This window comes from Molothrus aeneus, chromosome 9, assembly GCF_037042795.1.
Source record: "Molothrus aeneus isolate 106 chromosome 9, BPBGC_Maene_1.0, whole genome shotgun sequence".
Lineage (NCBI taxonomy): Eukaryota > Metazoa > Chordata > Aves > Passeriformes > Icteridae > Molothrus > Molothrus aeneus.
The window spans coordinates 30,196,055-30,218,941 of record NC_089654.1 but is presented as its reverse complement, the minus strand read 5'-3'; the positions used below and the strand labels follow the sequence as shown (position 1 = coordinate 30,218,941).

General features: G+C 60.0%; 4 protein-coding genes across 6 annotated transcripts; 1 reads left to right on the top strand and 3 right to left on the bottom strand.

Annotated features, from left to right (window-relative positions):
- Positions 1-257: 257 nt before the first annotated feature.
- On the bottom strand, positions 258-5,210 carry LOC136559906 (flavin-containing monooxygenase 5-like). Of its 2 annotated transcripts, XM_066555415.1 has the most exons (8): positions 4,772-5,210; positions 3,390-3,578; positions 3,151-3,313; positions 2,343-2,485; positions 1,908-2,107; positions 1,469-1,818; positions 1,004-1,076; positions 258-912 (listed from the first exon to the last, which is right to left on the bottom strand). In XM_066555415.1, exons 1-8 carry the CDS (start codon positions 4,904-4,906, stop codon positions 555-557), a joined length of 1,611 nt encoding a protein of 536 aa, XP_066411512.1. In that variant the 5' UTR covers positions 4,907-5,210; the 3' UTR covers positions 258-554. The 2 variants fall into 2 exon arrangements, with proteins under 2 accessions (XP_066411512.1, XP_066411511.1); XM_066555414.1 differs by lacking the exon at positions 4,772-5,210 and having other exon boundaries at positions 3,390-4,003.
- A 344-nt stretch (positions 5,211-5,554) lies between these two features.
- Positions 5,555-10,627, bottom strand: LOC136559907 (flavin-containing monooxygenase 5-like). Of its 2 annotated transcripts, none has more exons than XM_066555418.1 (9): positions 10,583-10,627; positions 9,062-9,219; positions 8,672-8,860; positions 8,433-8,595; positions 8,045-8,187; positions 7,504-7,703; positions 6,883-7,232; positions 6,570-6,642; positions 5,555-6,353 (listed from the first exon to the last, which is right to left on the bottom strand). In XM_066555418.1, the coding sequence occupies exons 2-9, from the start codon at positions 9,191-9,193 to the stop codon at positions 6,008-6,010; spliced, it is 1,596 nt and encodes a 531-aa protein (XP_066411515.1). In that variant the 5' UTR covers positions 9,194-9,219; positions 10,583-10,627; the 3' UTR covers positions 5,555-6,007. The 2 variants fall into 2 exon arrangements, with proteins under 2 accessions (XP_066411515.1, XP_066411514.1); XM_066555417.1 differs by lacking the exon at positions 10,583-10,627 and adding an exon at positions 9,655-9,759.
- Positions 10,628-12,473: 1,846 nt separating this feature from the next.
- On the bottom strand, positions 12,474-15,525 carry PLPP6 (phospholipid phosphatase 6). Its single transcript, XM_066555607.1, has 2 exons — positions 15,027-15,525; positions 12,474-13,278 (listed from the first exon to the last, which is right to left on the bottom strand). Exons 1-2 carry the CDS (start codon positions 15,424-15,426, stop codon positions 12,908-12,910), a joined length of 771 nt encoding a protein of 256 aa, XP_066411704.1. The 5' UTR covers positions 15,427-15,525; the 3' UTR covers positions 12,474-12,907.
- Positions 15,526-15,888: 363 nt separating this feature from the next.
- On the top strand, positions 15,889-21,661 carry FAM78B (family with sequence similarity 78 member B). The gene is made up of 2 exons (XM_066556203.1): positions 15,889-16,151; positions 17,513-21,661. Exons 1-2 carry the CDS (start codon positions 15,889-15,891, stop codon positions 18,033-18,035), a joined length of 786 nt encoding a protein of 261 aa, XP_066412300.1. The 3' UTR covers positions 18,036-21,661.
- Positions 21,662-22,887: the final 1,226 nt, after the last annotated feature.

Here is a 22,887-nt window from a genome sequence, read left to right as displayed (position 1 = left end):
ACCCGCCCCCGCCGCGCTCCGCGGCCGCGCCCCGCCCCCGACCCGCGGCCCCGCCGCCGGGCACCCGCCATGTTTGCTGCGGGCGGCCGGCCCGCCGCTGGCACGGGCGCGCGGGGCGGGGGCCGCGTCGCCTCAGCGGCCGGCGGCCATGTCTGCTGCGGGCCGGGCTGAGGGGGCTGCGGGGTACCGGCGGGACCCCCAGGATGGAGCTCAGACTGACGCAGCCAGGCACTGTGCTGTCCGGTCCCCGCGGCACGGCGACAAGCTTTATTGCCTTTTCCCGAGGCCCCCGCTTGGGCACGTTCCCAGTTTCTCCACCACCTCTGTGACCTAACCCATAGATAGAGCTCGTGGGGCTGCCGAGCCAGGACTTAGGGAGCTGCTCCCAGAGCAGCCCGTGAGCAGACTCGGTGGTATCACAGAGGGAAAGCGCAATAGACCAGCCTGCACCTTCAAGGAATGGCTCCCTCCGTGCTCCGGCGCAGCTAGCGAGGGAAAGCCCAAGGGAAAAGGAGAAGACTGCCGGCAGCACCCGCTGTCTCCTTCCCTTTAGGCTAAGCAGAGAGCGAGACGTAGACGAGGGTGGCCACGATCATGCCGATGCTGAAGAGCACCGTGAGGACGTGGGGCAGGGCGCTGGGCCGGGCGGGGCGGCGGGCGGCCCGCGGCTGCAGGGCGCTGACCACGCGCTGCCGCTGGCTCAGGATGGCGGCCCTGGCTCCCGCCCACGCACCCGGGCCCCGCAGCCGGTACTGGTACGGCGTGCACGGACCGAAGGCCACCTCCATGGCCAGCCTGGGGTCCGTGAGGAACAGGGAGAGCAGGTTGGGCTTGACCCCCAGCTGGAGGGCGAGCTCGTCCATGTAAGGGATGTAATCCACCTGGATGGTGTGCCGCTGGCTCTTCACGTACCTGCGGGCAGCGAGAGAGGGAGAACGGGAGGGTTTGGCACGGGCAGCACCGGGGGTGAGGGTGGCAGCGCCGTGCTGCGCCGGGGCCTTACCGCTCAGCCATTCTCTGCTTGGTTTGTGTGATTTCGGCCAGCATGTCGGCGGGTGGTGGCAGGCCCTGCAGCCCTGGGCAAAAGGAGGCTGGAGCTGGAGGGTGGGCTGTGCTCCTGCCATAGTCTGGATGGCTCTGCAGCCCAGCCTGGCCCCTGTTTGCACGTGGGGCTTTTGGGACGTGCCACTACGTCAGGAGCAAGTGGGAGACATGGGCAAAGAAAATAATAGCAGGAAAGGAAAGGGAGAATATGGTTGCAGGCAACAGGACTAATTAGTGACCCTCACAAGAGAAGAACAGTGCAAGAGCCGTAGAAAAATGCAAAATGGGGTTTTGTCCTCATGAAGAAGCAAAAGGAGGATAAAAAGGTGAGTCAGGAGAGGCAGCATGTGAGGGGATGCCACCAGCAATAACTCAGTCTTAGCATGGCTGGGGGAGCCCAGCTGCATCCCCCAAACTGACTTACCTTTGAAGACGTAGATGGCCAAGCGACTCTGGAGCTCTGAGATGGGCATGATGGCTCCCCAGGGCTGGATGAGGCCGATGAAAGCCAGTGTTGGCTTCTCCAGATCAGGGGGGAACATGAATTTGTAGAGGGGAATCTCGTTCTCCACCACCTTCACGCAGCCCTCGAGGAATGGGAAGGAGAAGCTGTATCCTGTGGCAAAAACTATGGCATCGACATCTTCCCTGGTGCCATCCTCAAAGATGGCAGATGTCTCTGTGAACTCCTGGATGTTTGGCTTCACCCGCACCCTGCCCGAAATGATGCGGTTGGGCAGGTCATCGTTGACCGTGGGGTGTGTGTCAAGGACCCTGGAAGGCACAGACAGACCTCGTTCAGGTCCTGGCAGGGGGATGGGCATTGCTGGAGCAGGTACCTGGGGTGCTGCTGGGGCGCTCACCCATGCTTGGGCTTTAGGCCATAGAGTGTGTGGTCAAAGCGGGCATTCAGCTTCCACTCCATTAAGGAATTCAGGATACTTTTAGGCACCAGGTTCTGGATGAGGTGCAGAAAGCGACTGGCATAGCTGACATCAAAGGGGTACCCATTGTCTGCCACCCGGTGCAGCACCCAGGACCCACGCCTGGTGCTGAGGAAAACCTGGAAGGAAGGTGAAGAGAGGTGGTGGCACGGCAGCATGTTCAAGACTGGGCTGGGCCCCTGCTGTGCTCCAGGGACAGGGAAGCCAGCACAGCTACTGGGACCACAGTAGCCACCCCCACAGAGAGGGGACAGGGTGCTTGTGCCAGGTGCTGGAGGTTGGGGAGCCCACGGGGGATGGTGGGTGATGATCCCCCCCTCTGGGGTTCCGTCCCTGTGAGCTCTCCCAGCACACCTGCTTGGCTGTGTGGCTCAGCTCCACTGCGATATCGATGCCTGAATTCCCAATGCCAACCACGACCACTCGTTTTCCAAAAAAAGGCTGAGGGTTCTTGTAGTCCCGGCTGTGCAGGTAGCAGCCCTCAAACTTCTCCAGCCCTGGAAGAGAGAGGGAAGCCATGCTGGGCTGGGATGTGGGAACAGGAGGGTGGCTGCCCCCTGTTCAGACTGGTGGTGTGTTTTGGGAACAAGCTAGCATCAGTGTGACCAACCGGAGTTATGCAGCCCTGGAGTAGGGCCCAGAGAGGTGGTGGCATCACCAGCATGGAAGATAGGTTAGCCCTGAGCATCCTGCTCTGGCTTTGGGACTAGCCTGGCTTGGAACAGGGCTTGGACTGGAGAATTCCATGCTTCCATCCCAAAATTCTGCTGCAGATCGTGTCTGGTGCCATGCATTGCCAGTAGAGGAACAACCAGGGTCTGTGCCATCTTGCCAGACCCTGGTGGACAGTGTGCTCCAGCCTGTTCCCCAGCCAAAGAGGGCCTCCACAGCTGAAAGCTCTCCAGGCATTTTCCTCTGGCACCCAGAGGCAAGACCACCACCAGTGCCGAGCCCTCCAGCCTTGGTGAGGAGCTGGAGGGCCCAGCAGGTGCTTGGCCAGCAGTATGGGGAGGGAGCCTGTGTCAGGTGGGAGAGGCACGCTGGCAGCGGTGACATCTGCCAGCAGGATGCTTTGGACACTCTTGTGATCCCCCCTAGTGTGTTAAAACTGCAGAGGCATTTAGGGATGCTAGGGAGCGGGCAAGCAGCCCACAGGCAGTACCTGGGAAGGAGCTGAGGGGGAGATGAGCGTTGGTGTGGTGCCCGCTGCACACCAGCACGGCGTCGAAGACGGCCGCCTCCTGCTTCCCCTCGCTCTCCGTCACCACCTCCCACTGCCCGCTGCTGGCGAAGTCGGGGCGCTTGGACACGCGGCACACGCTGGTCTGGCACAGGACAGCGGCGTCAGGCACCCTGTGCCCCGCTCCCGCTGCCACCTCCCCCTCGGGCCCCAGGCCTCACCCTGAAGCGGATGTGGCGGAGCAGGTCGAAGTGCTGGGCGTACATGCGGAAGTACTCCATGATCTTGGAGTTGTGCATGTAGTTGGGGAAGTCCTCAGGGATGGGGAAGTCGCTGAAGCACATCATCTCCTTGGAGGTGTTGATGATGACGGAGCGGTAGATGCTGGCACGGCCGTCCTCGGGGTGCTCCTGTGGGAGGGGGGCACAGCTCAGCGCTGCCCGGGGAACGATGGGCCACCTGCCTGTCCCGCCTGGCACGTCCCCCATGGGTGCAGGATTAAGCCACAGGCTGTTGTAGCACCCATCCCTCCACCCAGCAACTCTCCTGTGGTTGAGACCCCCCACCCCAAAAACCAGGGCTGTATCTCTGGACTGGTGGGAGCCAGGCAGTGGTGACAGTGGGTCATGGTGGTCTTGTGCCTCAGATTCCCCACTTCCACTCCTTGCCCCTATGAGGCAGTGCATTCCCAAAGCTCCTGTGGTGCTGTTGCCCTGGCTGCCACATCAGGTCTCACCAGTTGTGGAGGCAGCTCCAGTGCTTCCTGCTGAGTGGTTGCTCCTGCTTACCAGGTCTGTGCCTCGATAGCTGGATGCTGCTGCTCTGGTTCTGCTCCACCAACCCTGCCCCTGACCCACCACAGGTAGAACTAGTGGGCTGTGACAGATCCACCCCAGACCCCACTCTGACATGATGCCACCTGTTTTTCCCCAGGGCTCTCCCACATGCATATCAGAGCATGGTGGAAACACTGGTCATTTTGTTGGTGGGTCCATGGGATTAAAGTCAGCAGCTTCATTAGGTGGAGGCAGAGATAAGCTCCAGGATGGCTCCAAGGCAGGGAGAGCCAAGGCACAGAGAAGGCAGGACACGGTATCTCTGTGTGGGTGAGTGGCACAGAAGCAGAAAGAGGAGCAACCATGATTCCAGGAAAGGGCTGGGCAGAATGGGGACAAACAGTGGGGTCAGATAAAACAAGATAGGTAGGCAAGTGTTGGGCAGGACAGGTACAGACTGTGGAGTCAGATAAGATAGGCAGGCAAGGGCTGGGAGTGACCAAGAGCAAAATAGCAGAGGAAGGTGTGGATGAGATTGGGAAAGAAGGAATGGGAAAGGGGAAATCTATGCTGGGGGAGCAAGCCATGGATTGAAGTCCTTGGGGAGGCTTCATCCTGCTGCTGGTGAGCAGGAGCTGGGTCCTATGTGCCTGGCACACCAGCTGGTACTGCGCTGCCAAACTACTTTTACTTTCCTTGGTTTCCCTTGGAAAGCTGCCTGCCGCACGCATGCAAAGCAGGGGAACGGTGCACGGTGATCTGCCAAGGACCGATCCCGAGCCCGTCCGTGCTGCTGCCAAGGAGCAGCCTGGCTGCTCGGGGCTTACCTCGAAGCGCCAGAGCCCCCCGATGTCCTTGCTCCTCTCAAAGCAGGTGGGCTCCAGCCCCTCATCCAGGCAGCATTTCAGGGCGCACAGGCCGGAGGCGCCGGCACCAATGACGGCCACTCTCCGAGCAGCCATGTCCCCCGGTGTGGTGGTGACAGGGGTGTGGGAGAAGCTGTGGCCAGGAGGTGCAGAGCCAGGCGCGTCCCTCAAGGGAGGCTGCCCACTGCTGATCGTTTTGAGGGTGACTGTCCCTATATTTCCTGTGGGTGGCCAAGGTGTCACAAGATGTTCTTCCAGACATGATCTACAGGTTTCTCTTACCTCCTTGCCACACCTCTTGGCCTGCCCTGCCCTCTGCAAGAGGTGCACTAAGTTCTGTAAGCATTTAATGATGCCAACAGTGCCCCAGGACTTCCTGGGCAGGGCAGAGATGTGGCTATGCTTTGGATTTCAGCAGGTTGTGGCGTGGAAGACAAACCTAGGGGATGGGGTGGGGGGGGGGCGCTGGCATGACCAGCCCAGGCATCTGATGGACAGGACCCACACCCTTTACCCACTCTGGGTCCCCAGCCCACCCAGCCACCTTCTGGAGGAGCTGTGTGCAGGTCACCAGGGTGGCACTGAGCTGTGCCTTGTGACCACCAGGACCCACTGTGGCAGGACACACCTTGGGAGAGGCTGTCTTGCTGTGGAGCGTGTGTGCACGTCAGCCTATGGTGTAATAGGCCAGTGCTACAAGGCTGATCTCAAACCCATGAGCATTCCCACAGTACACGGAGGATCGTGACGGTGGCAGTAGCAGGACAGACACTTGGCTGTTTATTGCATTTATCCACTTAGAAAGTGTGCTGTGCCTTTGCTGCTTAGCTCTGGTGTGTGTGTGGCAAAATTGGCATGGCTGGGTTACAGGGGACAGAAAAGCCCAGAGCGCTGGCTGAGAGGGACTGGAATTTAGCCTGCAGTGAGCAGGTTTCCTCCTCTGTCCATGACAGCATTCCCCAAGGGGAGGTGCAGAGCAGGAGCCCAAGCATTGTTTTGGCAGCTGGGGAGGCTCTGTGCATCCCTAGTTCATGGTGTGGTCACAGCTGGGCCGTGCCAGGCAGCAGGAAGGTTTCTGCCACCAGAGGCTGCCAAGGGGCAGGGGTGGCCAGCCAGTCCTACAGCACATTGCAAAGCTGTCCTGGTTAAGGGAGTCACCCCAGGACAAAAGCCTCCCTTCCTGCGCTTGCAGGGCACCTACAAGTAAGCAAAAATGGCTGCCAGGATGGCCACGGCCCCGATCAGCTTGAAGATGAGGGGCATGGCAGGGGCTGAGGTGCTCTCTTCCACGGGTCGTGTCTGCAGGGGCTTGAGGATGCGCTGCTGCTGGGTGAGGATGGCTTCCCTGGCACCCTCCCACGCGCCCGGGCCCCGCAGCCGGTACTGGTACGGCGTGCACGGACCGAAGGCCACCTCCATGGCCAGCCTGGGGTCCATGAGGAACAGGGAGAGCAGGTTGGGCTTGACCCCCAGCTGGTGGGCGAGCTCGTCCATGTAAGGGATGTAATCCACCTGGATGGTGTGCCGCTGGCTCTTCACGTACCTGTGGGCAGGGAGGAGGGCAGGTAGGTGCTGAAATCAGAGCTGGCAGGTACCCTGCACACCAGGAAGGCGGTATTGGACAGACTGGACTGTGGGTAGTGTGGCCAATGACATCCCTGCCCTCTGTTGGCACACAGAAATGTGCCAGGACACATCCATGGGACAGGATGGATGCCCATGAGCAGCTGTGCCTAAGGCATCCCTGCAGGGATCTTACCGCTTTGCCATCGCTTCTTTCTTCTGCTCAATGTCAGCCTCCATGTCGTGCTGCAGGGGCAGCTCGTTCAGCCCTGGGGAGGATGAGACACAGCGGCCACTGTGGTGCTGGCCTTGCCTGGGTGCTGTGCCTCTGCCAGCACCACCGTGGTGTGTGGGCTCGCACCTTAGGCACGTCCAAGTGCCACAGGATGGGAAGGAGCAGCCTGTGGAGCTCAGGGTATGGGTGTGCCTGTGCCTCTCAGAGAAGAGGCCATCTCACTGACTGCCCTCACTCCAGGACTGCATCTACAGAGCAGGTTTGCATGACTTACCTTTGAAGACACGGGTGGCCCAGCGACTCTGGAGCTCTGAGATGGGCATGATGGCTCCTAGGGGCTGGATGAGGCCGATGAAAGCCAGTGTTGGCTTCTCCAGATCAGGGGGGAACATGAATTTGTAGAGGGGAATCTCATTCTCCACCACCTTCACGCAGCCCTCGAGGAATGGGAAGGAGAAGCTGTATCCTGTGGCAAAAACTATGGCATCGACATCTTCCCTGGTGCCATCCTCAAAGTTGGCAGATGTCTCTGTGAACTCCTGGATGTTTGGCTTCACCCGCACCCTGCCCGAAATGATGCGGTTGGGCAGATCATCGTTGACAGTGGGGTGCTGTTGAAAGACCCTGGAAGGTACAAGAAACCATTAGGGCTGGGAAGGAAGTGTCTCTGCTCCGTGTCCTGCTCCAGCTGCTGCTTCCTACTCTGGGGCAGCTGCCCCTACACTGCTGTCTCCAAGAGTCCTTGGAAGGGGCAGTGGTGGCTCCCTTAAGCATTGCCTGGGCACAACAAGATAATAACCCAGTCCAAGCACAGGGAGCAGGGAATGGCCAAGCTGGGCAGGACACAGAAAGAGGCAGAGGATCCCTTCTTGGCAGGGGGGATGTTTGGTGATACCTGTGCTTTGGCTTGAGGCCGTAACGTGAGTGATCAAACCTGGCATTCAGCTTCTTCTCCATGTAGTCGCATGTGATGGATGAGCTGAGCAGCCCCTGCAGGAATGTCTTCAGGCGGGTGGTTAAGATGGTGTCGATGGGGTAGCCCTGATCTCCAACGCGGTTGAAGATCCAGGCACCCCGGCGGGTGCTGAGGAACACCTAGACAAGGAAGAAGGATTGCTGCCTGAAGGCAGTGGTGGTCCTGGGAGGGCTGCCCTGCAGGGGACGTGCCCTTGCCCAGGGATCACTCTGCTTTTTGCTGCCCAAGCACTGGGTTGAGACCCAGAGGGCAGAGGGAGCTGGTGACTGGCATCTCGCAGGGGAGTGGGACCAAGTCTCAGTTGCTTGGCAGCTGGGATTGGCAGGAGCCAGCACTGCCAAACACAGCGAGTGCTGGCATGGAAAAGCAGCTGTGCAAGTGCCTTGGTCCTGGTGTCCCTGCAGAGCTGACAGTGTCCCACAGGGTCAATTCTGCCCACTGGGACCCTACTCCTGCTTACCTGCTGGGCTGTTTGGCTGATCTCCACAGCCAGGTCTGACCCTGAATTCCCAATCCCGATGACAACAACTCTTTTGTCTGTGAAAGCCTGAGCATCCTTGTAGTCTCGGCTGTGGAGATAGTGGCCCTTGAACTTCTCAATTCCTGTGAGCAGAAGGAGGAGGGATGCTTGGCTTCCTGGTGCCAGGTTGGAGGATCATCCCCTAAAGACTGGAGACGCTCCCTTACCCCACCACAGCACTCCTGGGGAGCACAGGAGCTCTCCTGGAGTCAAAACAAGGCAGGGAAATGTTTGGGCCGGGGGGAAAGCAGCAGGGAGAATAGGGACAGGCATGGACTAGCTTTCTAGTGTCTCTGGTGTCTCCTCACACTGGTGTACAGGGCAGTACCTGGGAAGGAGCTGAGGGGGAGATGAGCGTTGGTGTGATGCCCGCTGCACACCAGCACGGCGTCGAAGACGGCCGCCTCCTGCTTCCCCTCGCTCTCCGTCACCACCTCCCACTGCCCGCTGCTGGCGAAGTCGGGGCGCTTGGACACGCGGCACACGCTGGTCTGGCACAGGACAGCGGCGTCAGGCACCCTGTGCCCCGCTCCCGCTGCCACCTCCCCCTCGGGCCCCAGGCCTCACCCTGAAGCGGATGTGGCGGAGCAGGTCGAAGTGCTGGGCGTACATGCGGAAGTACTCCATGATCTTGGAGTTGTGCATGTAGTTGGGGAAGTCCTCAGGGATGGGGAAGTCGCTGAAGCACATCATCTCCTTGGAGGTGTTGATGATGACGGAGCGGTAGATGCTGGCACGGCCGTCCTCGGGGTGCTCCTGTGGGAGGGGGGCACAGCTCAGCGCTGCCCGGGGAACGATGGGGAAGGATGGCTGGGGTTGATGAGGATCCTCTTTTCATGGAGCCCCTGCCCTCAGTCTCACCCAGAGGATCCCACTATGGCCGGCTGCCGCCCCAATAACCACCACGGACCCCTGCGGTGGTGACCCCAAGCAGGACACGAGGCCAGCAGGGTTTACCTCAAACCTCCAGAGGCCTCCGATGTCGCCGGTCCTCTCGAAGCAGACGGGCTGCAGCCCCTCCTGCAGGCAGGCTTTGATGGCGCACAGCCCGCTGCTGCCCCCGCCGATGATGGCCACTTTCTTTGCCATGCTGCGCTCCACCGTCGGCTCTCTGCCTGGGGACAGCGTCGGACAGCGGGCTTGAGCTGCCAGCGCTGCGACTGTGCAAGACTTTGAGCCTGCTCAAAGAGGTCCCAAGCAACAGAGGCAGCCCCTCAAAAGTGTGTCTCGGGTGCAAAGCCACTGCTGTCCCCCGCCAGGTGTAGACCTGGCCAGTGCTGGGTTTTGCACTACTGTGGTGCCGCCTCTGGACGCCTTGAGGAGAAATCCTACCGACTGTCAGGGAGCCCCAAAATCTCCGCGCCCATGCCAAGTCCCGGCGATGGAGGTGCCCTGAAGTGCTGTGCCCTGCTGTGGGGACCGACAGCTCCCTCCCCGCGGGTGACAGCCCCCCTGCCTGCCCTTTGCCCTCTCGCTTCCCCGCGGAGATTGCTGTAGTGCTGTCGCGGTGCCCGCTGGTGCCGGCAGCCCGGGGGACACCCTTCACCGACCTGCGGCCGTGGGACGAGCAGCCCAGGGAAGGCTGGCGGCGGGCACGGGGCCGTGCGAGGCTCTCTGCCGGGGTGCCCCGGCCCGTGAGGCCGGCCCGCGGCCTGGCTCGGTGATGCGCAGCGTCCGGGAGCGGGGCCTCCCCCTCCGTCACTCCTCCCACGGGCGCGGGGAGAGGAAGGCCGGCTCCCGACCGCCTGCACGGCTGTTCCGGCAGCGGCGGGGCCGCAGCCTCGGCCGGCGGCCGCAGGAGCCGTCCCAGGCGCTGCGCGGGGACACGGACACGCAGCGCAGCCCATCCTTGTGGTTGCGTGCTTGGTAAACAAGCGCTGTCCTGGATTTTGACCCTAGGATTATCGGGATCACTCCACGCCCGCTTATTGTGGTACTCGGGGTGACACAGCGCTCTGGCTGCTCCAGTGGCAGCCGGCACTGGATCGCCCACATCCCCTGTCCCCCTGGCCTGGGCGTGTCGGCACAGTGTCCCCATAGCCACGGCTCACCCCTGGGCTAGCAGAGTCCTTGGCGCCAGTGGAACCCCGGTGAGAGGAGCACCACGCTGCTGGGGTGTCCCTGGTGTGAGGGTGCTGGGACCAGCAAGGAAAAGGCTGTCCCTCACAGCAGGAGGCACAGACCATGTGGATCCAAACTTGCTGCTGGCTCCTGGCACACTCACAGCCAGACAGCCCCTGAGGCTGCAGGGGAAATTTGCTCTTCCATATGCGGAGAACTGAGTAAGGCAGAAGGGCCAAGGTCTGCAGCTGAAGCGGTTTTAACCTTACAAAACTCATAGTATGTTTGCGGTAAGCTTAATAAAGCTCTTTCTGTCCCTTGCTGTCAGCAAGGGCTGATCTCTGCCCGAGGCAGAGACGCTGAGCTGCCAACCCACACTCTGTGCCTGCCTGTCAAAAGGCATCAAAAGCATCTTACCAAGCAAGGGATCAGCACAGGAATGGAGAGCTGGCAGCACAGGCAGTGCTACTCTTCCTGCTCTGCTGTCGGCTGGCTTCTGGCTCTTGCAAGCTCTGCACAGACTGCCCAAGGGCAACAGGTACTGGGGAGCTCTCTGAGCTCTCTACCACTCTGCTGTTGCTATGAAACCTCTGTGCAGGTTGTCTCTGAATTTGCCCTTCTCCCTGCAGGAGGCTGCATAGCCTTGGACTTTACCCCCCTGTAGCTGGACTCAGTACAGAAAAACCGTGCTGCCGGGCACTAGGGGCATGCCATGACATTTTGGTTTAGGTTGGTATTTGGTTGGTTGATGTCTGTGGAAATTCACAGTTCCCCATACCTGGCAAGCACCCAGGATGCAGATGGTGTGCAGCAGTGCCTGCTGTACAGTGTCTGCTCTGGGCTTCCACAGTGGGCAGAAATGCTGTGGGACAAGTGGGGCAGAAAGCTCCTCTGTCCTATCATGGCTGCACCCACGCTTGGAGATGACAAGCATGGAGAGCAAAGGTCTCTCTGGTGGAGCTGCAGAGAAGCACAAAAGAGCTGGCCAGGCAGCCTGTGACCCAGCAGGGCTGTGCAGTGGTGATGGTGGGTGCTACCAGGGCCTCATGGAGTGTCATGCAAGTGAGTCAAGAGCCACTTTTTGGCACACGCATGTGTGGGAGCCACACATGCACAACAAGCCCTGCCCACCCAACGCTGCCCACCCAGAGTGTGCCACCTGCCTGTGCTTCCACAGCCACCACAGGGCTGGTCCTCTGCCTTGGGGCAGGAGGGCTGGCCAGAGTGTCCTGGTGCTGCTGTGCAATTGCCAGACTGGCCCAGCTGGCTGCCAGGCCTGCGGTGCAACCCAGGGGATTATTTTTTGGTCACTGCAGCACCAACCCAGACCTGGAAGCTTCCTTGTCTCACCCTGTCATTGGGTCAGGGCTCATCTCCAGGGGAACCTTGTCATGTCAAGCACTTCCATTTCAGCCCCTGTACAAGTGACAGGGTGCTTGTACCAGCAGCCATCAGGCTGCTCCTGCACACTCCACCCAGGAGAACAGCACACTTAAACACTGCTTGGTCTTAATATGACTTAATTGGTGCTTTGCCAGGTCCTGAGTGCACTAATAAACCTCAATGACCACAAAGAGCCTCACCTGGGCCCAATCCCTTTACTGACGTGCCAGGAGCACTGATGAGGCTGATTATGTGAGCTCAGTCTAGAGCCCTCACTCCCTGCCTGGCTGTGGTCCCTGCTGAAGTGTGTTTTATGATTTTCTGGCTCAGTCTCAGCCCTAGCTCATTAGAGAGGCTCCTTGTGGTCCCCTCCTGCCAAGGACCAGCAGCCCTCTGTGAAAAACAGGCCGCCAGTGGTGCCAGGAGAGGAAAGCCAGCCTGCCTGGAGCACAGGGAGCTGTGGCCATGGTTGGCAGAGCCAGGGCCTCTTGCTGGAGGAGGTGCAAGCAAGGCTCAGACCTGGGGCTGGGTGTATTTCTGGGCTCTGGGAAGGGGCTGGCTCTTGCAGGACTCTCTCTGCAGCCTGGAATATGCTTTTGATTGGGAATTGCTGTGAATGCATTGTACCCCCTGAGAAACTGGAAACCCTCTGGAGGGCAAAAGGAACTCTGGGGAGCTCTGGATAAGAGCTTCAGGAGCAGGCTGCTGCTGGGGGCTGCTCACCGCTGCCCACTGAATGATCAACCCTTCAGTGCCACTCTACTTTCCCAATGACTCTGGGGGCCATGTGCTTGACATGTAGCCTTGGTGCAGCACTTAAATTGAGAGCAATAGGGAAGAGATTGCTTAGGGAGGCAAAGCTCTGTCTACCTCTGAGGAAAGAGCCCTGTGGGTCCCCTCCAGGCAAGTGCTGTAGATCAGGCTGTGCAGGGTATGCTTGCGACAGCAGCATGATCAGTGTATTTATAGGATACAGATACAGGGGTGATTGCAGAGAAACCTCTGCAGAGTCACAGCTACCACGTACACCATGGGCCATTGCAGGTGCCCAGAGAGCATGCAGATTCACAGTATGAGCAGCGAGCTGCCGGCTGGGTGTGCTGAGCCCTCCCCAGGCTCTGCAGAGACTGCTTTTGGTCACCAGAGAACAGTCAGCGCAGCCCCTGCCTGGCAGCCCACGGGAGGGCAGGACAGCACCAGACATCTGAGTGCAGGCCCTGGAGCCTGCAGCACCGCTCGTGTGGAAGTCTTGGCCGGACTGACGGGATTCAGGATGCCACTTCAGCACCAGAATCCCGTCCCGTGTGTGCTCAGAACGGCAGCACACGGCCCCTGCCTTGTGCCGAGGCCGGCGGGCGCTCAGCGGCTCCAGAGCGCGAAGAGGGCGGGCGCGGTGGCCGGGGACAGCCAGCAGTGCTCCACCACGCCGTAGAGCGCGTAGCCCAGCAGCAGCCCGAAGAGTACGTCTGTCATGTTGTGCCTGCCCAGCATGACCCGGGAGATGCTGACGATGAGGGCCCAGAGCACCACGAGCACACGCAGCGGCACGGCCAGGACCAGGTGGCGCAGCACGAAGCGGCAGACGAGAGCGGCCCTGGTGGCGTGGCCCGAGGGGAAGGAGTACTTGTCCACCGAGATGGTGACGAACATGTCCATCTTGTTGTGCGTGGGCCGCGGCCGCTTGACGAGCCCCTTCACCACCGACACCATCACCAGGTCCAGCAGCAACGCTGGGAGAGACAGCAACAGGGGTTACTGAAAGCAGGATCATCAGCTAAGGGCCATCGGCCGTCAAAGCTGCCTGAAGGTGATGTTTTTCCCCATGGCTGCAAGACCCAGGCAGGGAGAGCACAGCACACAGCTGCTCTTGGCCTTCTGCAGCAGAAGGAGCACATCCTCAAGCTCTGCTCCTCTGCACACATGCCTCCTGCACCAGCAGCCCCTTGGCCTGCCACAGCCGACAGGGCCCTGCCCAGCCTGCACCCCAGGGCTTTTCTCTCCGCAGAATCTGATCTTGCCACGACTCGGGGCCAGTCTGCTCCTTAATCTGAGGGCAGTAGAGGCATGAAGTCCCCAGAGCTCCCTTCCTGGCAGTGCTGACTCTGCACTGCTGTCTGCCCTGCTGACCGGGGTCAAACTGGCTGGGTGAATGATCAACCCACTCCCCTCGGGCACAGGTCAGCGGGAAATGCTCAGGGCTGGTGGCCTGCCAGGGCTCCTGGGGTCTGCCTGCTCCCTGCTGCTGGGGGTAAAGTTAACCCTGCTCTGGTTCTCAAGAGATGAATCAAGGATAAGTTATGGTGGCTTGCCCCTGAGGGCTAAACGCTGTTGTCACAGAGGAGGCAAAGCGCCTGTGGTAAATGTTCAGCCAGTATTTTGCAAGAGCAGCTTCTCATTTAGGGCAGAGGGTGCTTTATCCATCCCTGTTAGCTCAGCTTAGCACAGCACCCATAGCCAGGGCTACTTCTTGTTGTGTAAGAGATCAACTTCTGTTTGTCCTAAGACACATTTCTGGACACCAAATCTTTTGGTCACTTCAGTTCATTTCCTTTGGTTAATCATTTAAGACCAAATTTTTTTTTCCACATGTAAAACTAGATCATTTGCTTTTTCTCTTTCTACACAGGATCTGGGAATTCAAGTTGGACACAAGGGAATCGTTCTTCCCCACAGGGGTGCTGCAACCCAGGAACAGATCCCCAAGGAGGTGGGTGGCTCTTGCCCAGAGCACTGAGGTGCTGGGACACCTCTCCTTGGAGCAAAGGTTAGGCTGGAGGCATCCGGTTCTGCTGTGGGGCTCCAATTTAACCACATGCTGCTGGATGAGAAAGATGCACAAACCTATTTCCCACCAAGCAAATTTCAATTCAAAATTGAATGTGAGATCCTAATTATTTGCAACTTAATACAAGATAACAAGAGAGAGAAGGTCTGGTGTCCTAGAGCTATAACAGTTTCTAAACATGCAAAAATTAATTCTCTTAAATAGATCTAGGCTGTTCTGTGTGTGTGTGTGAAATACTACAGCACGCAGGATTAAAAGTCGTGCTTTAAACCAGGTTTCCTCACTGGCTGGAACAGAACAATCCACGAAGGCCCTGTGGGCAGGAAGCCAAGGGTCTGTGTGCCAGAGCAGCTTTTCAGGGAAAGGTCTGGTGTCTCAACACTGCACCTGGAGCGTGCTGTTGTGCCAAGCGTGGGGAGCCGAGAGGCTTCAGCCCCGAGAGCGTTTTGTAACCGCGAGAGCAGTTTGCAGTCGGGAGTTTGCCAGTGCGTGGTGCCAGCTGTGCCAGGTGACTCGTGTCGCTGCCACCACGCCCTTAGGCCGCGGGGTCACTCCTCTGCCACCGGCAGGCATCCCGGGTGAGCCCGCACAGGCTGCTCAAAACCAGCCGGTGCTCTCGGGCCTTCGGCTTGCCCAGCTGTGCCCCATCCCTCGGGTCGCCCTCCCCAGCCCCGGGGCGGGCCCCCGCCTCACCAAAGAGCAGGTTGAGCAGCACCTCCCTGGCCGCCGAGCTGTCAGTGTGCCAGAGCCCGTAGAAGGTGCCGAGCACCCAGGGGATGCCGTGCCCCGACACCTCGATGACCTTCATGAGGGGGCGGGCACTGCCCCAGGCCGAGCCCTCCCCAGCGCAGACCCCCAGGCGCTTGGAGGCCCAGAGGTCGATGGCGAGCAGGGAGCTGAGGGCGATGCCCACGAAGGACGGGTTCAGCTTCATGCAGTCCTCCTCGGGCAGCGGCGCGGCGGCGGCGCCGGCGGGCTCCCTGCGGCGGGACGGGCTGTCGGGGGCGGCGGGCCCGCGCTGGCTCAGCGACAGGAACTCCAGGCGGCCGCCGCTGCCGGCGCGCCGCTCGCGGCCGCTCCGGGGGCTCGGCATGGCGACGGCGGGCGGCCTGCGGGAGGCGGGCGCCGGTCACCGCTCACCCGCTGCCAGGCCCGCTCGGGGCCCGGCATGTCCCCCTGCCCGGGCCGCTTCCGTCTCCCCCTCCCCGCGCCCTGCCGGTTATCCCCGCCCCGCGCTCCTGCCCGGCCGGGGCGCGGTGCCCCCGCTCTCGGCGCGTCCCCCGGTACCGGGCGGCCCCGGCGCCGCTTCCGCTTCCTGTTCCGCTTCCGCCCGTGACGCGCGCGCCGCTGTCGCCGCGCCCCGCCCACCGGCGCGCACGTGCCCGCCGCGGCCGGCGTACGGCGGCCGGCGAGGGCCGGAAGAGAGGGCGGCAGCGCCTTCGCCCTGCCGGCGCCGGTGCGGGCGCCGTGCGGCGGGCGGCGATGCGCGGCGGGCGGGCGGCGGCGGGACCGGCCGCCCCCCCGGGCCCGCGGTGACGGCGGCTCGGCCGCGGCCATGGGGTGCCTGCAGAGCGTGGCCTGCAAGGCGCGGGTGCGCCGCGAGCAGATCGTGGTGTCGGACGTGTCGGCCACCATCGAGCCGGCGGCCACGGCCATCGAGGAGAGCTCGCCGGTGGTGCTGCGGTACCGCACGCCCTACTTCCGCGCCTCCGCCCGCGTCCTCATGCCGCCCATCGCCCGCCGGCACACCTGGGTGGTGGGCTGGATCCAGGCCTGCAACCACATGGAGTTCTACAACACCTACAGCGACCTGGGCGTGTGAGCACCGCGGGCACGGGGACACGGGGGGTTCTGGGGGCGCGGGGCCCGGGCTGGGAACGGCCGGGACTCCCCGGGGCGGGCACCTGCCCTGCCCTGCCCTGCTCCGCCCGCAGGCACCGGGAGCTGCACCGGGCATTGGGAGCTGCATCTCTGGCATTGGGAGCTGCATCTCTGGCATTGGGCTCTGCACCCCGGCATTGGGTGCTGCATCTCTGGCACCCTGTGCTGCTGCCCCAGCACCCTGTGCTGCCCCTCTACCCCACCTCTGCAGCCACACACGGGCAGCACCTTCACTCCAGCCCCACTCCCTGACCCCACAGTTCCTGCCCCTCGGGCCCCACAGCAGCTCCCACACCATCCTGCTGGCCCGGACCTCGCCTCTCCGAGGGCTTTGTGGCCGCTGTCTCCCACCAAGCATCGTTTCTTCTTTGGGACTGGGACTGGAGCATGGGCTGTGCTGGGGGAGTTGCTCCCTTGGCTTGTGTTACAAGAAGGGAAGGTTGTGGTGCTGGGTAGAAGTGGCAGCTGGAAAACAGCCTTTCCCAAGGCTGAGTGTGACTTGTGGGGATGCTGACGGGCAAAGCTGTTGGCTCTCTGTCTGTGTCTTCTGCCTTTGGAAAGGGGTGATGTGAGAGGGGAGATGTCCAGAGGGGTCTGTTCTGCAGCTCGCTGTGGGCTCCTGCTGCTGCTGCCACCGTTCTGTGGGTGCTGGGGGAGCAGCAGGTCCTTGTGCTGCATCCTTGTATCGCCACAGATTGGTGCACGTGGGGCATGGAGCACTTGGGGACGTTGGAGTGAGTGGGGTGATCACTTGGAGGGATGTCACAAGTGTGGCCCCAGCCCCTCTGCTGCAAAGCTGCTCCCGTGTTATTGCCACACAGGCCTTGCTGTAGCCCCACCATGTTGGTAGCATGGCCAGCAGCAAAGATTTGGGCTGAATCCTCCCCACCAGCCATATTGCAGGGATTTAATGGTGCCAGCGGCAGGCTTAAGTGTGGGATTCAATTGTTGTATGTGTCTCAGTGTTTAAGGCATAAAAATCACAGACCTCCTGCAGGAAGGGGCTGCTGAGGGGCTGGACTGCAGCTGGGGGACAGGGATGGCTGTTCTCCAGCACAGGAGCTGATCAGGGAGTGAGTGACCCCAGAGAGAGTCAGCAGTGGGTTTTGGCCCAGTCAGTTTAATTGCAGGTTAATTAAAATGGCATTGTGTTGGCAGAGCAAAAGCTCGAGCTGGACGTGCTCAAGGAACCGAAGCTGAATTTGTTCTTCAGGGCTGTCCCTGAGAGTTTGCTGCAGGCAGGCAGAGGGTCCCTGTGCTGCCATTTCCCTGCTCATCTTCCTCTTCCTCTTCACTAGGTCGAGCTGGGAGCTGCCTGACCTGCGGGAAGGACGAGTAAAAGCCATCAGCGATTCGGATGGGGTGAGCTACCCCTGGTACGGAAACACCACAGAAACCGTGACCCTGGTGGGGCCCACTAACAAGATCTCCAGGTTCTCGGTGAGCATGAACGACAATTTCTACCCCAGCGTGACGTGGGCCGTGCCCGTGAGCAACAGCAACGTGCCACTGCTGACCAGGATTAAAAGGGACCAGAGCTTCACCACGTGGCTCGTGGCCATGAACACCACCACCAAGGAGAAGATCATCCTGCAGACCATCAAGTGGAGGATGCGGGTGGACATTGAGGTGGACCCCATGCAGCTGCTGGGGCAGAGGGCGCGGCTGGTGGGCAGGACTCAGCAGGAGCAGCCGCGGATCCTCAGCAGGATGGAGCCCATCCCGCCCAACGCACTCGTGAAGCCCAACGCCAACGACGCCCAGGTGCTCATGTGGAGACCCAAGCGAGGGCAGCCCATCGTGGTGATACCTCCCAAGTAGGGCGTGCAGCCGAGCCCCTGGCTGCCCCCAGCCCGCTGCGCACGGACAGGGCTGCCCAGCCAAAGCTGACCTCTCGGGCTCTCCTGCCTTTCTTGTTGTGCTTGGAAACGTGGCTCCTCCTTGGGCAGAAATAGAGCCTGGCTGGCACAAGGGTGCAGAAGAGGGTTTGCTGAGCTGGAGGATTTCCTGGGAAGCGGAATGGAGTACTTGCAGCTGGCACAGAGGCCATCTGACACAAAGGACTCGTCTTTCCTTGCGGGGCAGCGCGAGGAACATCAGTGTGGTTGAACTGTGCCCGTGGCAGATGCCTGCTTCCCACCCAGCCAGAGGGAGAAGCAGAGGCTGTTCCTGCTGGCAGCAGGGGCTGCTGTGGTCCCCGTGTTCCTGCCGTGTCCCTGCCATGTCTGTACCTATGCATTTCAGATCCATGATCCCCCCCTCGCCTGCCCGCTGGGACCGGGCGGGAGGGCCGGCAGTGGGGTGGGACCGGGCAGTGCTGGGGGCGGGCCAGAGCCCGGTGCTGGTCAGTGCCACCACCCGGGAGGAGTTTTCTGCAGCCCGGGGGCAGCGGGACACGTTTTGCATGCGTCTGGGTGTGTTTGGAGTAGTTGTGAGTGTAGGAGATGCCATAGCTCTTTTCTGTCTTGGGGTGAGGTCTAAGGACAGGTTAGATGTCCTTTTGTTGTAAGGTGCACTACTAAGTCTTTGCATCCCTCAGCCTCCTCTCCCGAGCCCGCTGGCCCTTCGGCCCTTCAGCAGAAGGATTGTCAGCCCAGTCCGGGTGGGGAATGGGGGCGCTGCCGTTCTCCCAGCCCGGGTGCTCTGGGTGTGTGTGGGGTACTCAAACCAGCCCACAGGTACCCCTGGACTCGCTTTGCTTCACTGCAGACCCCGCTCCCTTGCTAGAAGTTGGGTGCTTGCTCATTTTCCATGCAGATGCTGCTTCATGTGGAGGCCTCTTCCAGCCACCCATGGAGCAGGGTGGCTGCTGGCTGGGCCACCATGCTTTGTGGTACCTCCCCAAGCTCTGTGCAAGGCAGGGATGTGAGTGGAGGCTGTTCAGGGCAGGCCTGGATTTGCTTGGGAAGGAGGAGCTGAATGTGCTGCCTGGGGCTGCCTCCTGCTGCTGTGCTTGGAGGGGTCACAGGGGATTTACTTGCCTTTCTCCTCACTCCTTGCTGCCTGGATGGCTGGCACTGGCTGGTCCGTGGGGCAGCACGCTGCTGTGGGATGCAGCTGGCAGTTCCCAGGATCTCACCCTGGAGCTGCAGCAGAGGCATAAACCATGGCTGTGCTGCCGCTGCTCCGGGTGCTCCATCACTCCTGGGCTGGTGCTTACAGCTTTTGCTGCTTTCTCTGCTCTGTCCTCCCTGGCATGAGCCCTGCAGCTCCTCCAGCTCACAGCCTTGCCTTCTTCACACTGCAGGGAGGCTGTGCTGCCCTGGGGATGCAGGTCATTCCTGCTGGGAAGGTCCCTGTGCTATCCTGCTGGCAGGACAGCCTGGGGCGGAGTAGGGTGACACTTCCCTGCACCCCGGGCCCTGCCAGCACAGGGGCTTCCGAGGCATCTTAGACCAAAAATCCCTGTGAAATCCCCGTGCTATTTATTGCCCTCAGTAGTGTTTGCTGCTGATCCAGTTCTTTATGTATTTTTCCTCTGGGAGCGTTTCCTTTGGATGCCCTGGTGCAACAATTCCGTGTGCTGGGGCCGGCGCTCCCGCTGGGCTGGGAACCTGCTGCTTTCCGTGCCTGGGTGGGGTTCTGCAGGGGGCAGGCTTGGAGGGAGAGAGGGCTTTGAGCTTTGGTTTGCTGTGTTTTTTGCAGCAGAGCTCCCACAGGGAGCTTGTGGTGTGGGAAGATGTCCTGCTCTTGTGAGACTGTGGTTTTGTCCTGGTGCGGGACTGATGGCAGCTTTTGCCATCACTGATGTTTTGTTTTTCAAAAACTGTGTGTGGAGAGGGGTTAGAAACTTGAAATACAATTTTCCTTAAGGACTGGGGGAGGAGGGGTAAGTACCTTTTGGTTTGAAGTAAGACAGGTGTATACTTTTGACCCAGGGGGACAGAAACATCTCTGGCAGCATCAGAGCTAAAATGCCAGAGGAAGGGGCTCCCCAACAAACAGGTGGCTCCAAGGTGGGCTTCCTGCTGGGAGAGGATGCTGTGTCTAGAGGCTGTGTGAGCCAGCTCCCCAAAACCCACGGGAAGTGGCTGCAGGCTGCTGTCAGCCCAGGGAGCTGCTGTGGCAGCACCGTGGCTCCAGTGCCTGGGAGAGCAGGGACACTGCTGCAGGGATGCTGTTGGACTCAACATTGCCACCTTTTGGGATTTGCTGGCCAGTCTGAGCCTTGCCACGTGGCTGATGCCATGACACTGAGACAGCACTGGCTGAATTCCTGTCCATGAATGTCTGCAACATCCTGGTGCCAGGGTCAGGCTCCGTGCCTGGCTGTAGCTGTGTGCCTGATGCCCCAGGGCTGCCCCAGCCTGCAGGCAGGTGTTGGCTGAGCCCTGGGGCTGTGCCTGTGTTCACCTCTCCAGGCTTCTGCCAGGCTTCCATTCCTGCTCCTCTGACAGCTGGATTTGATGCACTTGGTTTGGTGCATGGGTTGTCTTTGTGGGCATTTCCCCGTTAAAAAAGAAGGGGGAAAAAAAAAGTTTGCAAAAATTGTTTGCACAGAAACACATGCAAACAGCGTTTACAGAAACGTGCAGGCATTTTGCCTGTTGGCAGAGGTGCGTGCTCACACCTGGGTGGAGATGGAGCTCTGGGGCTGCTGGTGCTCAGAGGAAGGAGGGAGGGTGTGGGGGAGAGTTCCCATGTATGATTCTGAGTTTGGCTTGTTCCCTGTGGCTGGATGAGCACTCAGACTCCTGGGCTTCCCCCCACGGGATGCTCTCCCTGTGCCCCCCTTCCCCACCAGCACCCTGTTATCTCAGGGAGGGGCAGCCCATGGAAATGCCCACCCTCATGCTCCCTGTGCCCTGAGCCTTGGGTGCCCCTTCCCCTCCTTCCCACCCTAGGGTCACTTATTTATTTATCTATTTATTTATTTAAGTTATTTATTGGTATTTATTGACAACTGGAAGTCGGGGGGGGGGAGCTCATTTCTGCTGCACAGTGGGGGCAGCTGGGCCTCCCCCACACCCAGCCCCTGCCTTTTGGGGTGCTGCTGGGAGCACCTCTGGGGAGGGATGCTTGTGGGTCCCCAGGCTCCCATCCCCTTTTGGAGAGGCAGGGGAGGCAAGGGGAGCACACCGTGCCTGCAGGGAGGGCACCCGGTGCTCACCCCTCCCTGCAGAAGCTTGGAGTGCTCCCTCCCCTGCCCATCCCTGTTTACTGACCCTGCCTCCTGGTGCCTCTCCCGCTGGATTTGCTGTTTCCAGCCCCTGGAGAGGGTGGGAGGAGCCAGGATGGATGAATGTCACTACGGAGAACAGACCAAACCAGGTATTCTGCTGCCGCGTGGGGAAAATCAGAGAGGGAGAGGAAAGCTGGTTTTGCAGAGTGCCTTAAACACAAATGACTTTACCCAGTAGGGGGCTTGGACTTGTGTCTCTGGATGTTATTACCAACTCGAAAAATGTTGCATTTCACTTCTCTGGGATTAAAAGAAAACTACTCGAGCTGTATTGGAGCCAAACCTTGTGTTTGCTTGAGTGTCTCTGGCTGGTTTGTACCTCTGGGGCCATGGCAGCACCAGGGAGCAGGCGGGAATTCATGGAATTTCAGTCTGCCTCAGCAGTGGCACCAGTGGCTGTCCCTGCTGGCTTTAAGCCCTTGGGTCTGGTGACAGGATTTGCTCCACTTTGTCCTGACTTGCAGGTGGCTTCTGTGCTGTCCCAGAGAGGCTGTGCTGGCCCTGCAGTGCCCTTCCCCAGGGGATGTTCTGAGCAGGCTGTTGGCACAAATCTGCCATGGGGCTGTGTCCTCACACCTCCAGAAAACTGGGCAGTTGGTTGGAAAGCTTGGAGGGGGCAGATGTTCCTTTTTCCCTTAGGAAAGCAGATCAAAGTGAGGGAGCAGCAAGAAGCCCAGGAGTTTGTGCAGCCCAGCCATGGGAACTAGGAAAGCTGCCAGCTTGATAAAGCTGAAAAGCTACACTGAAAAAAGATGTTTCCCTTTTGAAATTGTACATTCCCTCTCCCCTTTCTTGCAGAGTGGAAGAGTGAGAACAAAAATCAGCCCAGAGACCAACTGTTCCTATCTTCCAGTCAAAATAATACATGGGAATAATAAGGAGTTTCATAATGAAGGTTCATTTAAAAGCCATTTGGGGAAATACACCAATATTCACTGCATAGCTCCTGAAGGCAATTAAAAATTAATAAATCTCTTTTTTGGGGGGGGAGGGGTAATGAAAGAGGGTTGTGGGTGCTGCCTGAGGTTTAGTCTGGAGGGGGATCTCACTGCATTCGGTGCTTTGCTCACCTTGAACATCAAACCTGCCAGTCCCCACTTGCTGGGGGGGTACATTTGTGCCCAAGTTAGCTGATTTCTTCAACAGCTGCTCCTTTTGAGCATTGCTGGCTGTGCTGGGCACTGAGGGGTGCTGGCAGCCACCGTATGAGCTATTCAGTGAGCAGCTTTCTTTCCTGCTGTTATATTAAAACATTGCTCATTTCTTGACAAATCCCTGAGAAGGAGGTGTGGGAGAGCAGGAGTCTGCAGGGATCCTGTCGTGCCTGCTCATGCCCCAGGAGCAGGGAAGGACCTGCCCTGCAGCCAAGGCCAAGGCTCAGGGACATTGTTCCTCCCCAGCAGGGAAAGCACAGCTGCCTTGTCTGAGAGCGTGTGCCCTGGGACAAGCTGTCCCTCCAAAACTCCTTCCTTGCAGAGCAAGAACAAGGGC